Here is a 20357-nt window from a genome sequence, read left to right on the forward strand (position 1 = left end):
TCAGCTTTGACAAATGGTGCCATAGATGACATTTTAAATTTCCACAACATATGATATTCATTGCAAATGATCAATGTATCAACTGGTTAATTTTTTGAATTAAAACATGGGGCTCAGTAGGTGGATGGGTGAAAGTAAATGGATCAGTTTGTACAGTAAAAAGTTGTAACAGATTCTTAAGATTGACATCATTCTCCAAAGCTGACAGGTGGTATCCCATTCTTCACTTGACCCAATTAGAGAATATGAGCCAAATTTTGTTTATGATATACTGAAAATATAACATAAAAACACAGTAAATGGCACAGATTAAAAAATAATTAGTTACAAAAAAATTACTTCAATAATTAAATTACCAAATGGAACTTAAATTTGCACAAAGCTCTAGGAACCTAAGCAATCTGAAAATAACATACCTATGATTTTTTAAAATATTCTAGCAGGCTTGCTTGTTTTCTGTTTCTCCTAGACTCTATGGCAATCATTTCTTGCTCCAAATGAGCAAGTTGAACTACTGTTCTGTCCTCAAGTCTATGGGCCATCATGTATCTCCTGAATGTTTCAAAGGCTTCAGCTGCCTTAGTATATGAGGGCACAGGGTCATCTTCCTTGTCACTGGCACTTTCACTACCACTATTACTCTCCAAGCTTCTCTCTGCAGTCAGCTCCTCAATACTTTGTACTCCTGTGGTTGCCACATTGTCATCCACAGCCACAAAGTCCTCAAAAGTGACAGAATCACTGCCTATTAATTGGTGAAACTCTTGCAAATCACTTGCAACTTCTTCCACAGGAGCTGCCATCTCATTCTCACAGAATCCTGCTTTTGTGAAACAGTTTTTAATAGTTTCAGCACTTACTTCCCTCCACGAGTACATAATTAAATTTATTGCCTGTAAAATGTTCAGGTTCAGTTGTGAGCTTTGCTGGCTTCCCAGTTTTCTTTGGTCCATCAAATTCAAGGCCTTTTTTACAAGGGCTGTCCTATATTTAACCTTAAGGGCGTGTATTATGCCCAAGTCCAAAGGTTGCAGACGGCTGGTGCAGTTGGGTGGCAGGAAAATTACTTTAACATTTCTCAGAAAGGGTACATCTGGTGGATGTGCCGCACACGTATCCACAAGCAGCAGCACTTTTCTTGCAGCACTCCCCATTTTGGCATCAAATTCTCTTAGAAAACGTAAAAATATTTCACTCGTCATCCATGCCTTGGCATTGTTTGTATATTTGCATGGAAACGTGGGAATGTTTTTGAAGCACCTTGGATTTTTTGGCTTCCCGATAACCAAAGGTTTCAGCTTTTCACTGCCATCAGCGTTTGTACACAACAAAACGGTAAGACATCCCTTGCTCTTTTTACCGTCATGGCAATTTTCCCCACGAAAAGTAAATGTCTTATCTGGCGTTAAATTGAAAAACATGCCGGTTTCGTCAGCGTTATAAATGTCACGCAGTTTGTAGCCCTGTATCAGCTTAGGGAGAGTCTGCATCCACTGAGCTACAGTTGGTTCGTCCACACTTTTACTTTCTCCGCATTCCGATTTGTACACAACACCATGACGCTGTCGAAATTTATCAATCCATCCATTGGACGCCTTAGCATTGTCCATTCCTAACTGCAGTGATATTTGAAGCACCTTCTCCTTCAAAATAGTTCCATTTATAGGAATGTTTGCTGCACGTGCTTGCTGAAACCAAGTTAATAAAACTTTCTCCATTTCATCGTAAGTCGATTGTTTCAAATGCATACGTTTCGAATTTCCACAATTCTCAAACCCTTCCATTATCGACGATCTGTTTTTCATAATAGTGTTGAGTGTTGAAGGGACCAGTCCCAATTGCTTCGCTAGCTCCACGCGACTCACGCCAGGAGATGCCTCCACTTTTTTAATAATAGAAACCTTCTCTTCCAGAGAAATATTCTTCCGCTTTTCACTCATGTCCACTGATGAAAGCTTTAAAAAAACGTTATATCGAAGACACACACTTACTAGGCACACGAACTGTTTGCTGCTCAGCTCACACAACACGCTACTATTAGTAGTACTAAGTACTAATACAAAGCATCGACTGAAATGGTGCCAAAAAGATCCCAAGCAGAATGTGCGTCACATGTCACGTGACCGGGTTTTGCAGCTGACGTATGAAATACGCTGAGCGCGGGCTTTCCGAGCCGGTGCAAACTGTGAAACCATAGAACGGAAAACGATGTGTCTACTTTGTCACTTAAACGTTATAAAGAGGTAAATAATTGACCAAGGTTCAAAAAATATGAGTGTTACGTGGAGGAAACTGTAATATAGAGGAAGCGCAGTAAAGAGGAAAATTTAACATTGTTTATATGGGCTTTTAGTTGGCACCGAAAAAAACGGACGTAATGTAGAGGAAAACATCATATGGAGGAACGTTATAAAGAGGTTTCACTGTATATTGTGTCCCCCTACTTATACCTCCCGAGGAGATCACGAATGTAAAATTAGAGAGATTCAAGCGCGCACGGAGGCTTTCCGGCAGTCGTTCTTCCCGCGAACCAAACGCGAGTGGAACAGGAAAGGGAGGTAATGAAAGTGGCACGTAAACTTCCCTCCGCCACACACCATTGGGTGGTTTGCAGAGTATAAATGTAGATGTAGAGAAGGTCAAAGTGATGGTCTACCGCTGTGACGTCAAGCCATATATCCCTCCCCCAATATGGTGCTTTAAGTACTGGAAGTTCGGCCATATGTCTTCATGCTGTACTTTCAGCGTCACAAGTCGAGATTGTGGACATCCATCACATCCCAATACTCCATGTGCCCCACCTCCCATATCTGTCAACTGCAAGGGCATCATTCACCTTGCTCACCAGACTGCAAGATTATACAGAAAGAGAGGAAAATCATGAAATATAAGACCCTGGACTGACTGACCTACACTGAGGCTAAGAGGGAATTTGAGCACCTACGTCCTGTGGCTATGATCTCCTCTTAGTCTGCCGCTACAAGAACAGTTGTCACCCCATCAGTTCCTCACATTCCTGTTGCCTCTCAGAACCAGAAGACTACACCTGCCCCCTTGACAGTGGGGGTCACTTCCCTCCCTGTTGCTCCCGCACCACCTACTTCGAGAGCAACACCACCCAACCATCGGGGATATCGGTCACCACTTCTGAGCCAGAGAAGCTGTAGGTCTTCTTTGGCTCCTCTCTCTAGGAAGGGGTCCCTTGGGTCACTCCCTTCCCTGGTTTCTGCTAGTGGGAAAGATACCACCCGCCAGTGGCTGAAGAGCCCAAAAGCAGCTGGTTGTAGGGCTTTCACGCTCATCCTCAGTCCTGGAGACTGAATCAGTGAAGTCCTCCCAGCCAGAAAAACCCAAGGAGCAGTGAGAGAAATCCAAAAAGAAGGTCCTCAATACCAAGGGAATTGTGGTGGCACCCACACCACCGCTACCTACAAGCTCTGTGTCTGCAGATGAGGTGGAGATTCTGGCTTCCGCTGAGGACCTAGATCTCGCCGGACCCTCAGACACAATGGATATAGAATGCTCAGCCAAAAAGTCGGTGGCAGCAGGTGACCCTGAGGTGTAAACCGCTTCATTGAATGTTCCATATCTTCCCAGTCTCAAGATGTCATCTTCCAGTGGAATTCCGGCGGTTTTTTCCACTGCCTGGCTGAGCTACTACTGCTTTCTGCATTGCCCTCCAGGAAACCTGGTTCCCGGCAATGCGGACCCCTACCCTATGGGAACCGTAGCGACAATAATCGAGTGTCAGGTGGAGTTTGTGTTTATGTCCTAAACTCAGTCTATAGTGAACCTGTGTCTCTTCCAACCCCTGTTGAAGCGTGGCTGTCAGAATAAAGACAACGCAGGAAATAACTGTCCGCAATGTATATCTTCCTACGGATGGTGCAGTACCTCTGAATTTATTAGCTGCACTGATTGATCAACTCCCTAAACCTTTCCTGCTGTTGGGAGATTTTAATGCCCATAACCCCTTGTGGGGTGGCACCGTGCTTACTGGCCAAGGCAGAGATGTCGAAACTTTACTGTCTCAGTTCGACCTCTGCCTCTTAAATACTGGGGCCGCCACACATTTCAGTGTGGCTCATGGTAGTTACCCGGCCATTGATTTATCAATTTGCAGCCCAGGACTTCTCCCATCTATCCACTGTAGAGCACATGACGACCTTTGTGTTAGTGACCATTTCCCAATCTTTCTGTCACTGCTCCAGCATCAGGCCCATGGATGCCTTCCCCGATGGGCTTTAAACAAGGCGGACTGGTAAACTTTCACCTCTGCTGTCACCGTTGAATCTCCCACACACAGTAACATTAATGTCATGGTTGAGTGGGTGATTACAACAATTGTTTCTGCAGCAGAAAACGTGATCCCTCACTCTTTAGGGTGCCCCTGGCATAAGGCAGTCCCTTGGTGGTCGCCAGAAGTCACTGAAGCAATTAGGGAGCATCGGTGAGCTCTACAGCGGCATAAGCAGCACCCTTCTCTGGAGCATCTCATAGCCTTTAAACAGCTCCATGCCCACATTTGCCAATTTATCAAACGACGGATGCAGGAGTGTTGGCAGAGATAAGTCTCAACCATTGGGTGCCATACATCACCTTCCCAAGTCTGGGCAAAGATCAAATATCTTTTCGGGTACCAGACCACAACAGGCGTTCCCGGTGTTAACATAAACGGCGTGTTATCTACTGATGCAAACAATGTGATTGCCAGGCACTTTGCTGAGCAATATGCTTGAGCCTCTGCATCAGAGAATTACCCCGCCCCCCAGCCTTTCGCAATCTCAAATGGCGGCTGGAAGGGAAGGTCCTGTTGTTCACTACACGCCACAGTGAATCCTATAACGCCCCATTTACAGAGTGGGAGCTCCTCAGTGCCCTTGCACATTGCTTCAACACAGCTCCTGGGCCAGATCGGATCCACAGTCAGATGATAAAACATCTCTCATCTGATTACAAGCGACATTTCCTCGTCATCTTCAACCAGATCTGGTGCGATGGCATCTTTCAATTGCAACGGCGGGAGAGCACCATCATTCCGGTGCTAAAACCTGGTAAAAACCTGCTTAAAACCCACTTGATGTGGACCGCTATCAGCCTCACCAACGTTCTTTGTAAGCTGCTGGAATGTTTGGTATGCCGGTGGTTGGGTTGGGTCTTGGAGTTATGTGGCCTACTGGCTCCATGTCAGGGCGGTGGCTACCGCCAGGGTCACTCTACCACTGATGACCTTTGTGTCCTTTGAGTCTGCCATCTGAACAGCTTTTTCCAGATCCATTATCTGGTTGCCACCGTTTTTGATTTACGAAAAGCATATGACACCACCTGGCATCCTCATATCCTTGCCACATTATACGAGTGGGGTCTCTGAGGCCCGCTATCGATTTTTATCCAAAATTTCCTGTCGCTTCGTACTTCCCATATCCAAGTTGGTGCCTCCCATAGTTCCCCCCCCCCCCTCCCCCCCCCCCTCCCTCCATATCCAGGAGAATGGGGTCCCACAGGGCTCTGGGCTCTGTATTGAGTGTCTCTTTATTTTTAGTGGCCATTAATGGTCTAGCAGCAGCTGCAGGCCTGTCCGTCTCACATTCTCTGTATGCAGATGACTTCTGTATTTCGTACTGCTCCACCAGTACTGGTGTTGCTGAGCAGCGCCTACAGGGAGCCGTCCACAAGGCGCAGTCCTGGGCTCTAGCCCACAACTTCCAGTTTTTGGCCCCAAAGTTGTGTGTTATGCACTTCTGTCGATGTCGTACTGTTCATTCAAAACCAGAACTTTCCTTAATGACGATCCACTCACTGTAGTGGAGACATATCGATTCTTAGGACTGGTTTTCGATGCCTGATTGACTTGGCTTCCTCACCGTAGCCAGCTTAAGGCAGAAGTGCTGGCAGCACCTCAATGCCCTCAGCTGCCTGAGCAACACCAACTGGTGTGCAGATTGCCCTATGCTGCTGCAGCCCTACAGAGCCCTTGTTCAGTACCGTCTTGACTATGGGGGTCTGGTTTACGGTTTGGTGGCACCCTCAGAGTTGCATTTACTCGACCCATTGCACCACAGTGGCATTCACCTAGCGACAGGAGCTTTTAGGACGCGTCTGGTGACCAGCGTCCTTGTGGAAGCCAGAGTCCCTCCATTGCAGGTTAGGCGTGCACAACTGCTGGCCAGTTACGATGCACATGTCCATCGTTCTCCTGCACATCCGAATCATGGTCTCCTTTTCCCACCAATGGTGGTTCATCTCCCACATCGGTGGCCCAGATCAGGTCTCCCAATTGCAGTTAGTGTCCGATCCCTTCTTTCCAAACTGAAGTCCTTGCCTGTACCACCTATACTTGAGGTCAATTCACGTACACCTCCATGCTGTACACCTAGGCTGCAGTTTCGCCTGGACCTTTCACAGGCCCTAAGGATTCGGTTAACCCTGCAGCTCTCCACTTCCACTTCCTCTCGATTCTTGACATGTACCGAGGCCATGAAGTGGTTTAAACCAATGGCTGATGATCACGTCAGCTTGACGTTTGTTGATGGAGGACATATTGAGCAGCATTCCTTGCCTGATGGCTGCAGTGTTTTCACTGCTGAGCTGGTGGCTATATCTCGTGCTCTTGAGCACATCCTTTCATGCCCTGGGGAGTCGTTTCTTCTGTGTACTGACTCCTTGAGCAGCCTAGAAGCCATCAACCAGTGCTATCCTTGTCATTCTTTGGTAGTGACCATCCAGGAATCCATCTATGCCCCGGAATGGTCCGCTCATTCAGTGGTGTTTGTCTGGACCCCAGGTCACGTCGGAATCCCAGGCAATGAATTTGCTGACAGGCTATGCAGAAACCGCTTATGGAGGTTAGCTTCTCTGCAACTGACCTGCGTTCTGTACTATTCCACAAGGTTTTGTGGCTTTGGGAGGCGAAATGGCATAACCTCATCATGCACAACAAACTGTGTGCCATTATGGAGACTACAAATGTGTGGCAGTCCTCCATGCGGGCCTCTCGCAGGGACTCTGTGGTTCTCTGCTGGCTCTGCATTGGTCACACTTGGGTGGCACACGGCTGCCTCCTGCGCCGCGATGACCCACCTCAGTGTCGGTGCGGCACCCGGCTGGCAGTTGCCGATATCTTGGTGGGCTCTCCTCCTTTGGCTGCCCCGTGATGGACTTTTCAGTTACCGGACTCATTGCCATTAATTTTAGCTGACAACGCCTCATTGGCTAATTTAGTTTTACATTTTATATGTGATGGTGGGTTTTATCATTCTGTATAAGTTTTAGCGCATGTCCTTTGTCTCTTTGTGCTCTCCCCTCTAATGCTTTTAGGGTGGATGTTTTAATGTGTCGCAGAGTGGTTGGCTTTTCCTTTTTATTCTTGTGGTCGGCCAGCCACGGTCATCAGCTCTCTTGTTTTTACCCCTTCTTCCTGTTTCTTGCTTGTCTCTGTCGGTTTCTTTTCCTGTTTTGTCCATAGTAGTGTTGGTTGTCCTTCTGTCATTCTTCTGGTTCTTCCTTTCTCCTGTTATTGTGTTGTACGTCTCCTTTCTTTTCTTTTTTGCCTTGTGTAGATTTATGGAACATGATGTTTTAATGAATAATTGAATGGAGAAAGTACTTTTGCAGACACAAAATTTATATGTACATAGTTTGATAAGTGATTTACAAAATTTATACGTACATAATTTGATAAGTGATTTCGGTTTATGAATGTCTCTTTGTCACTTGTCTGATTCAGTAAAATAAAAAAAGAAAATTATTCTGTGTGTGTCTGTGTCAATAATCAGGGCACAAATTCAAATTGGCAGAGGCTTTCTGCTTGTTTTATTTGTCAAGTGTGATCTACTCCATAGTAAGCTGTGAGGTATCTTCAGACTTCTCAGTACATGTTTACTTGATGTAGGCAATTGCCAGACTGAAGTATTCTCCTTGTGTCTTTATGTAACATTTTACAACACTAAATAAACTGGTATCTCATGACCTCATATTACGTGTTTGGCCATTTTTTATTTTATTAAAACTTACATGAAACTGTAGTACCTTCCATTGTTTCAGTGCAACTCATTGCATATTTTCAGGTGATGCAGAAGCTTGGCACTCCAGGAGTGTTCTACATGTGGTAATTAACACAATAAATGTGCCTTCCTTATCAGTTTCTGTTTCAGGAGAGAACACAGATGAATTTTCCAGATTTAGCATCACTGACATCTATGTCAGATTGACAGCGTGTTGCAAACATTGTGTGTGTGTGTAGTAGCCTTATATCTTCTGCTGTAGGAATAAGACATTTGAAGCCCTTTGGTGCAAATTCGTGTTAAGAAATTCTGGATTTTCTGGAAATACTGTTAACTTGAGGTGTTGCATAGTATATAAATTTTAAATTTATCATCATTTCTTGTATCTGTTGGCAGATCGACAATGAAGAATATGGGGAAGCACTTGCATTAGCCAAAGCATATAATTTGGACTGTGATCTTGTATACCAGAGGCAGTGGAGAAATAGTTCTGTTTCAATTGCCACAATTCATGATTATCTTGTAAGTTTCTTTCATTGATATTTACTTTGTTAAATTTGAAAAAATTTGTAAGGACACAAACCTGATTTTTCTTGAAGCTGAAAATGTTGTGGCCAGAGACAGTTACTATGTGTGTGTGTGTGTGTGTGTGTGTGTGTGTGTGTGTGTGTGTGTGTGTGTGTGTGTGTGTCTTTTCTACTTTAGAAGAAGACCTTTTGGCCAGAAGCCAAAATGTATAGCAGTCTTTTTGTTGTGCATGCCTGCAACTCAACGTCGCCTCTGTAAGGTGAGGTGCCCTTTTCATGATGAAGCCATATATAATGTTGTGACTGAGTGAGGTGATGCTGTGGTTGAAGCACTAGAATCTCATTCAGGAGTGCTGTTAAATCCCTGAAGGACCATTGGGATTTAGGTTTTCTGTTGTTTCCCAAAACAAGCTGATATTAATGCTCAGATAGTTTCTTTGAAAATTACATAGTCAATTTCTTAACCCTGTCAGAGCTTGTACTCCATTTCTGATGACCTAGTTTGCAAAAGGATGTTTGTTGCTATATCATCACTACCAGATCAGACAGTCCCAAAAGTTTTGATTTTACTATCAGTTCCAAATAATCTAGCAAATATTCTGAAGGATTGAAATACTACTTAAACAAGAGTTTATCAGAATTTTATTATGGCATTGTGACTCTATGAAGTTTGTGGTTGTGCTAGGACAGGAACACCCATGTAGTACCCATAATGGAAATGTTTTAAAAGGGTAAGACATAGGTAATTGGAAAATGAATACAAAATTTTCATTCTTGTTCATCTGTGAGAGAACCCAATGCATAGCATGTAGAATGATCAAACACAGTCCAACTTCAATACCATCTGCATCACAATTCAAATGGAAACATTGATCATACCGATGACACTTGAGTTGGTCAGCAGATCTGGTTAAACAGTGAGTAAGCTGACATTCCAAGTAGTGCACGTCCCCCCCCCCCCCCCCTTGCTCTCTCTGATACCGCTGTAGGAGGCAATGAGCAATCAGAACCAGCTGAAGCAAACGGCGGGGACACTCATTTGACTGAGGTACAGTTAGCAGATCTGGTTAAATGGTGAGTAATTTGGAGCTTCTGACTAGTGTGCTCCCTTTGGTTATCTACAGTGCCATTGTAAGAGATGATGAGGAAACAGATGAGGCAACCATTTGATGAAGGTCTGTCACTGTCTGTTTCAATATACTTTAAGTGTCATACAGGGAAGCAGCTACATTGAAGTTAATATAGATTCACAGATTCTTTGTACAAAAGTGCTTTGGCTAAGAATATTATTATTTTTCTAATCGGAAAATAAATATATTTTTTTAGATATTTCAAAATGGAGGTCGTATGTGGGCAGTATTTTTTATTTTTTTTTCCTTATTTAAAAAAGAGATTGGATGACCAAAACCAACTAGCGTGGGTGGTTTTATGGTGCAGTTGTAATAATGACTTATCTCCATTGTCATTTAAAATGCTTCCACAAATGTTATTTATAATGTTGGGGGCCATAAAATAAGATGATTTGCAGTACAGAAAGGAAAGCATGTAACAGTATAATTTTTCTTTCATAGTGCAGAAAATCCAATCTCACTCATGTCTATTATTTACCTCATTTCCTATGCTGATTATCTATAAATTTTTAAGATCTGCTATCTTTATTGTTGGACTTGAATAATGGTACTGCTACTATTATGTATCATTCATTACTGTGTCGTCCACATTTTGGATTTGATGTGACTACAGCCCAATGTCCTAAAGTGCTGTCATTACTGTTGGGTTGTCAAGATAATTTACATCATTGAATTTACTTCAGTAGTGAAGACCAGTTTATGAACAACAAGGCAAACTACAGTTTCGTATGAAAATCTGAAACATGATAACAATATCATGTTAATAGAAGCAAATTATTTGAGTTACCTATGATTTGGTGGAGACAACACTATAATTTAAATGGTTGAAAACAGAATATTATTCTCTGTCAGTTGGTTTGTGCGATTTGAATGTTTTAAATGACTAATCCAGTATGTGTTGAGTCACCTAAACTTGACATTTATTTTGCTTAAGAGTATAGTGAAATCCCTTTGAATGGTTACACACTGGTAATTGCACTGGAATTCACTTTGCTTAAGATTAAAATGACATCTCTTTGAATGGTTACCGTCTGGAAATTGCATTCTGTTATCTGTATATGTCACATTTTCTCATGTCACTAACTGTGTTCTTTCCAATATATTTCTTTTTCATACTAATACTGTATAATTTGTTCTTTGTCTTAATTCACTCTTTCTCTTAATCATGCAAATTATCATTCTAATATAAATAATAAGGATATTTGAACTTCTAAAATACATGCATTGATGAAAAATTCTTGTTCAATGTTAGAGCAAGATAACCAAACGTTCGTGGGTACTTAGAGAATGTATAGAAAGAGTGCCCGAGAGCTTTGCAGCAGCAAGAGAACTTCTGGAATTTGGTCTTAAAGGAATCAATTTGGAAACAGTGGTGGCTGTGGGAGAAGGTATTTTTGATACATTCTGCTGTTGAAAATAATTTTGTACTCTCATTTTCCCAGAGTTAATTACTTTTATTATAGGAATTGATGGAGGCCATTTTATTCTGCAACATCCTGATCTGGAATATGATGATGATGATGATCTAGATGCAACAAAATCAGAAAAGAGGAAAAATCATCTACTACGGAAGGTAAAACCAAATGCACAGTAACAGTTCCCTCAGAAATGTGCATATCCAGTAATGCTAAGAAATGTTCAAGGGGAATACTGTTTGATTACAAAAAAATGTACACAATGCTGTATTAAGAATCTGTAGTTAAATCCACAGAAAGAAAATGATATTTAATGGGAGCAAGCCAACTGGTATAATTGATTTTGTGTAATGCCTGATTTTAGCTTTTAATGATGTAAACCACATTGCTAGATGATGAATTAAATGTTTTTATTTATTTATTTTTTGACAGATCAATCCACATAAGCTAAATAATGACCAGAAGGAACTATTGAAATTCAGGATATTGCTGTTACATTACCTTGATATGCTGCGTACGTATGAGGTGTGTATTCCTGAAGTTTGGTGTTGAGTCACAAACAGTACTTTGTCCACTTCATTAATGGAACCTTATTTTTTGCAGATAATTATGGGTGGACCACACTTGGCAGATTCACTGTATGATTCCTCATTCTATCAGAGATTTCGCTCAACACCGCTCATAGTATCAGTTGTGGAGTTTGCGAGAGAAGGAAACTGCGAAGCAGTGCAACACATGTTTACGTACCATGGTTCAGTGGTACTGCCACATTGGCTACCTGTTTTGTCCAGTTTTCCTGAAACTATGGATCCAGTGAATTATCAGGGTATTCTTCCAGAATGTGGAGTTGAAGGTGGTGTTGTTCTAATAGAGCAAGCACAGCTGCGCAAGAAGGAATGCTTTGAAGATCCTGAGTTTCGGTATGTGTTTATAAATGGAATATCACTAAATAAGTTAAATGAAAGTTGTCTGTGGAAAAATTGAAAGCAGATTTGATTTTTCTCCTACCTCTGAAACATATTAATTTTCAAATCTGTTAAGATTCTTACATGTCTGCATGTCTTAAGCACAAAATATAATAAATGTTTCACCTTAGCAACATAATTATTCTCAGCAAGGTTCATGGAAATTGTAGAAAAGCTAAAACTTAAGATAGAGAAACTATAGTGAAAAATAAATACTTATTATTGTCATTATAAGACTTTGTAATTTGCTCTAAGACGTTAGTGCTGTTGGCAGTTACTCTCAAATTTTATTCAGCTTAAAAATATACACAAACCTCTTACTGCAATTTTTGTTGTAGATGTGCTCTTGATATAACTCAGGATGATGGATCCACATTTTTGTATGAGGAGGAGCCAGATTTAAAGCAGTTCCAGTGCCCCATTGAAAATCTTGAACCAGAACTAATAACAAAATGGTACAGATTTCAAGTTCATCAGCTTGAATCAAGAAGTGGGATTGTTGATCATGCTTTAAACCTGCTAAACCTTGGAAAGGAACGTAATGTTGTGGTAAGTGTTTGCTCTTGTTTTGCCTTGGACTGATTCTGTGCCTCTTTGAAGACCAACCATCCAGTCTTGACCTCTTAAACTTACTTCATCTTACCTGTAGTGCAGCTGTCAGCACATTGTGCGCCACCATTTGATCTCTTATAAAAGACTTGGTCTAAGATAACAACACTCTGAGTGAGGTTGGCACATCTGTAAATGAATAACAGATAAGTCGGGTAAAATCTTAATGTATTGTTGAGGCCCAGTGTTCTTCAGTTTTGTAGATGTACATTCATGACTTCAGTTGCACCAAGTTACAAAAGTCTGTATCCCAGTTCACATAGCTCACATGACTGTAACTCCTTCCTCTAGCACTGACACTACCGATAATCAAGGAAAAGTTACTTTGTCATGAATTTACACTGGTAAGCTGCCACAAGTCTGCTATGCTTTGCTTGTAATTGTTGCTACCTGCCATGCGGAACTCCAAACTACGATGCTGAACTACTGGCATTCGGTGACCCAATATTCAAAACAACCAGCATTGTCACACACAAGTAGTCATCAGTGATGATGAAATCTCGACATTGAGACAGTGAACACTGGAATAATCAAAGCATCCTAGTTACATACACGAATTGGAGTGATGGTACCATCGTGCCTTGCATAAGCTTTGTTCATTATACACCATTGTCAAAGTCTGCATATGTTGTCATAAATAAAAATATACTTTGTAAACACAAAACAAATTCTCTTTCTAAGTAACTTTACTAAGTTAGACATTGTTGACTTAATAAGAGCAAAAACATCGCTTGTGCCAGAACTCAGAGACCAGCCACATTCTCCATGCCAGTGGCACATCATCCCTACTTCCTCCTGTGCTGGCTGCCACTGATGTCACAGTATCCACTTTAAGAATCATTAATGCTTTTAACATAACAATTAAAATCAATTGCTCCTATGGAGACACTCTTAGAACTATACCTAACAGAATCTCTGACCTACTTACTGTTACAATTTGTAACTTGGTTATGCACCATTTTTCTGCTTCCCTTCTGCTATCCGTTGGACGAGGTTGTATCTAAGAGTTGTCCACCTCAGCAAACTTCATAGTAATTTTAAATAAGCTGTGGTTCATGTGCACCCACACCCATCAAAACTTCTTGATGCTGTTATCTGAGTCGCCATCATGCTAACTTGCATTTATGTGGCTACCACTGCCATGCTCTACAACAGTGTCTTTCTGCACTTGCTTCTGGCTCACGTGAGTTCGGATCATGAAGCTGAATTAAAATGCAAATATCTCGTGGGCCTCCACTCAGATCACACTGCTGTTTTCACAAAACTAACTGTAATAAATTTTCACTGATGTCTGCATATGATCCCATCTGATTATTTCTCCCTTCATTATTTTAATTTATCAATTATCAGAAGTGCGATTAGTGTGCACAGTGGAATGAACTGCCACTACCACAGGCTGCACACTCTGACATTCTGAAATGATCCGAGAGTAAAACGTTGCCTACACATTGTTCAGGAACTGGACTGCAGTTATATGGAGTTGAAGGCAATAGCTGAGAAGGGAGTGAGAGAGGATTGTAGCTTACCACTCATGGTTTTTCATCCATCCATCCATCCATCCATCCATTCACCCATGCAATCAGTCCATCCGTCCATCAACCAGTCCATCCATTCAACTTGTGTTGTTCATCCCATCAAGAAGGAGAACCTTCAGGGATCTTGAAGAAGTCAAGGTATTCAGTAGCAAAAGACAACCAAACTTTAGAAACTTAATCTGCATGCTATATTAACGATACACTATCACTATGCTACTTGATGATATTCATCTTTTTTCCAGTTAAATTTAATCAAGTAAATTAGAAAGAAAGATATTACTCTGATGAAAGCTGCTGCCTTCTCAGGTATCTGCTGTTTATCTGCTATTGTTAGTTTAATTTACAGGGTGTTCCAAAAAGAATGACCCGATTTTAACTTGTAATAATATTGAGACAGATGTCACTAGGTAACTGAAACAGCGCTAGATGTAATTGGCATGGTTTAGAGTTTCAGAAAAAATCCACTAGATGTCCTATGATCGCTGGCCTGGAGCGTGCAGCCAGTCTTGCGCAATATGGCATCCGCACAACAGAAGTAGTATTCCGTTATTGAATTTACTCGTACTCAATCAGTGATCGCAGTTCTGTGGGCATTTCGTATTTGATTTCGTGCTAAACCACCATCACCAAAGAACATTCAATGGTGGTATAAACAGTTTGAAGAAACAGGGTGCCTCTGTAAAGGCAAAAGTCCTGGCCAGCCGCGCATTCGTGAACAAACAGTGGAACAAATCCGACGAGCATTTGAGTGGAGCCCCAGCAAGTCTATGCGTTGTGCTAGACGAGAACTTGCGTTACCGTGCAGGACAGTGTGGCATGTGTTATGGCATCGTTTAGCCCTCAAACCATACCCATTACAACTGGTACAAGCTCTTCGAGATACTGACAAAGTGAAACAAGTGGACTTTAGCAATCCTATTCTAGAGGACACGGAAGATGACACTTTTATGTCACAGTTGATATTCAGTGATCAGGCAACTTTCCATATGAACAGTAAGGTTCACTGCCATAATGTGTGAATATGGGAACTCAGAAATCCTCGTGGAACAATTGAACATGAACATGATTCACCAAAAGGAATGTTTTTTGTGGTATTTCTCAAGGCAAGGTTTATGGACCCTACTTTTTTGAGGAAGAAACCGTAACAGGACAATCATATCTTGCAATGCTATGGAACTGGTTGTTCCCACAACTTGACTATGACAATTTCATCTATCAGCAAGATGGAGCACCACCACACTGGCACAACATGCGCAGTTTCCTCAATGCCTACGTGTCTCCACGTTCGATAGGGTGTACAGAACTGCGAGACCAGGCTTTACACTCTTTGTCTCCTAGGTCCCCTGACCTAACACCATGTGATTTCTTCTTGTGGGGATATGTTAAACAATGTGTTTACGTTCCTCCCTTACGTCGTGACATTGATGGATTAAAAACCAGAATATCAGCTGCTGTAGCTTCAGTGACAAAAGACACCTTACACTCAGTTTGGGATGAATTCGACTATCGGCTAGATGTTGTACATGCAGCCAATGGAGGACATATTGAACATTTATGATGGATTTTTACAAACTTCTGTATTTTCTGAGTAATTTAGTATGCAATTTGTTGGTGTTAAGCCCTTCATCCTAATAAATAATTCTATTTAAAATCTGGTCATTCTTTTTGGGACACCCTGTATACTTGACTACAATTGTATATTTTAAATATTTACCTACATCTTTAAATACTCAGTCCTTTTTGCAATAAATTACTACCTATTATACCAAGATATTCAGATAATTTGTAGAAAGACTAGTGAAGTATCTTTTTAACTTTCTTTTGAATATATAAGGATTCCTAATTTACTGCTTTATGTTAGAAACAACCTTGTTGAGTGAGTATTTTCCCACCAGAGTATATAACTCATCAATTCTGTTATTCAGTGTTTACATATGGCACATTGCAATTCTGTCAAATGTGGTAATGGACTTAAAAGATCAGTTAACAGAATGGAAAGTGTCTTGAAGAGATTATATAAGATGAGCATAAATAATTGTGAAACAAGTATAGTGAAGTAAAGTCAAATTTCATAAGGTTATACTGAAGGAATTAGATTAATAAATAGGATGGCGAAAATAGCAGATTTTTGTGTTTCGACTAACAGATAATGGTAGAAGTGGAAAGGATATAGGACATAAAATACAGGTTAGAGCAGAAGAGCTTTTCTACAAAAGTGAAACATGGTAACAACAAATATAAATTCATGTTTTTGGAATAATCTTCAAAAATAAATTATTTGTCTGAAATGTAGCATTATTGCAGGCTCTTAAACTCTCCTCCACGGGGCATAGGCATCCTCGAACACCTGTCAGTTCTCAAGTATTTACATTTTATTCTGATGTGTTCAAGAGCTATTTGCCCACCCCTGCCTGTGGTCAGACATCTGAGATGTATGGTTGTATAAGCTACAGCCTGGTTCCATGACTGCCTGTGTGTCAGTTGTTTGCACACTCTGCCCACTGACACCAGATTGCCCATGGAGGGCACTTGACCTGAAACAACTCGCTCATTATGAAGCAAAACATGTACAGTAAACAGTACAGATTAGAAGAGAATAGAAGTTTTTGATTATGTTGCTAAAAAATAATGCTGAAGATCAGATGGCTAGACCAGATAGCTAATGAAGACATACTGCATCAGTTGTTTAAAAGATTTGATGCCGTCAGGAGCTGTCATTTTTTCTTATTCATTGTACTCATACACAATTTCTGTCCTAGACCATTTTCAAGTATCCTGTTAAACAGGAACAACGTGAATTCAGCGCATTAACAGTCAGTTAAAAGTTAAACATAGTTAACAAGTCAGATCTCTTATGTGCTAGGACTAATAACATCACCATGTACAAAAATTCAGTGGCGCATTACGCCATACAAGTGCAGAGACTTGCTGCAGTAAAACATTTCTTTCATGATGGTGCCTGTATTGCACTTGGTCAACTACTGCAAGTCGTGAACAACCATTTTTGTTTAGCTGTATCTTCATCTTCACCTGAAGGGCCACTGATGTATAGATAGTGAACCATAATGTAATTTCAGCATCTCTTGTGATGCCATCCTTCTTTTCAATTAATTGTATAGATCTTGCTTGCACTACTTATTATATTTTTTTCTTTTAATATGAGATTGCTTAGAAGAGTGAAAGACTGTATAGGAATGGATAGAATAATAAATGAATCAGTGTACAAGGAACTAAAAATATAAAACCTCAGTAAAAAGAAAGTCCAGAATTGTTTGAAGTAAAATAACCACCGGGAGAGATTGAACAATGAAAAATCTCTGAAAAATAAAAATTCTTAAAAATTGAGGGAGAAACACAAGTGGGTTGGTTACTTAACGTGTGGGTAATTTGAAAGGCTATATTATCTAACAATTAAAAAGAAAAGCAAATGTAGAGGAGGAGAAGTAGATGAAGAAGAACAATGAGGAGGAGAAGAAATGTCAGCCACATTTTCTTTTTTCTTCCACCAATTTCATATTTAAGCATTCCAAAACAACTCTTCAGCATCTGTGAGGTTAGGGTCTGGAAAGCCTCATACATGCACTAAACCAATGCTTCCACAGCTGCTGTTTTCATTTGTATGTCTCAAACTGGCTTGTACTCATTCATTTATTTTCAGCTTTGTGTAGATTATTGCTCTCATTTAAAACTTTGATATACAATATAGATTTAATGTTTGTATTATTGTAATACCTTCCAACCAGTAAGTTTATAATGATAAAATGGAAATATTGAAATGAGTAAACAATAACTGGTGATGTATTCTTTCTCTTTTTCATGTCATAAGGGCTTAGAGGACTTGTTTCATGACCTGAAGACTTTAGATTCATTGGTATATGAAATAAACCTCGTTGGTGCCAACCTTTCCAACTTAAAAAGTTTATCTGACTTTGAAAAGGCCAAACTACTGATGTCTAAGGCAAGTATCACCGTGATATATTAATCTGTTCACGTGTTTCAAAAGGAAAGTTTACTTTTCAAACTGTGTGATGTTTTTATCGTTTCAAATCACATTGTCTAAGCACATTCAGTGCTACTGTTAGGATCTTCCTCAAGAGTCTCCGTTCTCCAAGTAATCCAAAAGTAAAATATTTCTATTTATTGTGCTGTCAAGATAGTTTCTTGAAACTGTTTATGTCTTGCAGAAACTGAGCAACTGTAAATGAGCAGTTATGGTGCTACAGAAACAGATGCATATTATCTGCACAAACACACAGAACCATACGCATCCTTCATAAATATTGTGAGTTGTAATGGTGGAACAGTATACAAATATCAGGAATGAATCCTATCTACTCTTTTTTGATTGTGATAAAGATAGACTTATCTCTAATATCTAACAGCTTGTTGCTGAATAATGTACTAATCAAATGAATATGTGTAGAGGTGAAACTTAAGTTAACATGTACCATATGGGGAACTTACAGAATCTCACCATATTAGGCTTCGTCAGGCATGTGGAGCTTCACTTGCTTGTATCACGTGTATCCCAAACTGCTCGGAGGCAGAGCCATGCACCGCGAACTGCTTACCTGCTATGGCCCGCCACGGGTCAACCGTCCCATACCGGCAGGCTGGCCGCTCGCTGCCTCACCAGCCCACCTCAGTCTCGCCTCAATGCCTCCAGTGCTTCCAGTCCAGTCAGCCTGCACCTTGTGAGATGCCTCCAGGCCCAGGCCAAAACACTTACTCTGTATGCTCCACCTTAAGTGCTCATGTCATCCACATGTTTAAGGGGCATAAAGTTTTCTGTAAACTGCTCAACTGTATAAGGTAAACTATGACTGCAAAACTTATTTTGCCACAGTGTAAGCACACACGTGAACTTTAACATTTCCGTAGCAGGGATTTAAAGAAATAAATTAAAATTACATCATTATAAGAACAGCTATGACAAAATATTTGTGTAGGTAACTGTCTCAAGAAGCTCTCTGCATCAGATTCAGCATGGAAAAGAATTGTTCATCAAGTAGTTACATGAAACAAAGCTATGCAGTTATTACAGTAAACAATTTAGGTGAGAACCTTTTCAAATAATAGCGTATAAGCAGAATGTCAATCCATTTCCACACACTTCGTGTTCTCCTTTTTTCTGAAACATCAAGTGTGGCAGAACTGAAATTACATGCTGCTGAGTCACTACATCAACATGGTTATTCTGCAATTCACACTTTTTTTTTTGGCAGGGAGCTCATAGAAGCAAACACTTTCAGATTATTTCTTGACCATTCCACTCTCGTATAGCACGTGGGAAAAAGAACATCACAATCTTTGGGTGTGAGCTCTGATTTTATTTTATTATGATTTTATTTTATTTTATTATGATGGTCACTTCTCTATGTGTAGGTGGAAGGCAACAAATTATTTTGCTATTTGCAGATGGAAGTTAGTAATTGAGATTTCCTGAAAATGACTCGCTGCAACAAAATATATCTCTGTTTTAATGGCTGACACTACCCACGTGTTTGTTGTGTCCATTACACTCTCTCCCCTATTTAGCAACAATACAAAATGAGCTGCCCTTCATTGCACTTTTTCAGTGTCCTCAGTCAGTCCTATCCAGCAAGGATCTCTTATCACACAGCAGTACTCTAGAAGACAACTGACAGGTGTAGTGTAGGAACTCTCTGTAATAGATTTGTTGCATCTTCGAAATTTTGTGCCAACAGAACAGTCTTTAGTTTGCGTTCCCAACAACATTTTCTATGTGGTGGTTCCAATTTAAGTTGCTTGTTATTGCAATGCCTAGGGATTTATTTCATGTCCTGAGAGAGAGTTAGGATGACACCTTGCAGAAGACAGGTGCTCTTACCTCAGTCGACACAATCAGCAAGAGAAAGTAGCTCAGACAGTGTCTCGACTACAAGCTGAAAGTATTTCAAAGAATGGAACTTGGTCTAAATCTCAAGGAAGCAAGATAGAAATTGGTCAAATGGATTCATAGTAATGGAACTCTACTCCAGGCACTGCTCAAAGGCAGAGACTTCCTTAGCTAATTCTTTGTCTAACACTGAACTTGAGCCAATATAAGTTGGGTAAATATTCCTCAGAATCTGTCTCATAAGCAGTGGTGGCAGTCTGAAGCTAACAATTGTTCTTAGTCCAAGACAAGGTGTTGAGTGATGTAGGGGTAG

General features: G+C 40.7%; 1 protein-coding gene across 2 annotated transcripts in view; it reads left to right on the top strand.

The window, feature by feature from the left end:
• Positions 1 to 20357, top strand: part of LOC124798260 (NBAS subunit of NRZ tethering complex-like) — a 424226-nt gene that overhangs the window by 84803 nt on the left and 319066 nt on the right. For both annotated transcript variants that reach the window (XM_047261580.1, XM_047261581.1), the window contains exons 12-18: positions 8400 to 8525; positions 10913 to 11048; positions 11124 to 11233; positions 11508 to 11600; positions 11679 to 11995; positions 12379 to 12589; positions 18011 to 18142. In XM_047261580.1, the coding sequence (XP_047117536.1) occupies positions 8400 to 8525; positions 10913 to 11048; positions 11124 to 11233; positions 11508 to 11600; positions 11679 to 11995; positions 12379 to 12589; positions 18011 to 18142 (1125 nt within the window). The remainder of the gene's footprint in view (positions 1 to 8399; positions 8526 to 10912; positions 11049 to 11123; positions 11234 to 11507; positions 11601 to 11678; positions 11996 to 12378; positions 12590 to 18010; positions 18143 to 20357) is intronic.

This window comes from Schistocerca piceifrons, chromosome 5 (assembly GCF_021461385.2).
Source record: "Schistocerca piceifrons isolate TAMUIC-IGC-003096 chromosome 5, iqSchPice1.1, whole genome shotgun sequence".
Classification (NCBI taxonomy): Eukaryota; Metazoa; Arthropoda; class Insecta; order Orthoptera; family Acrididae; genus Schistocerca; species Schistocerca piceifrons.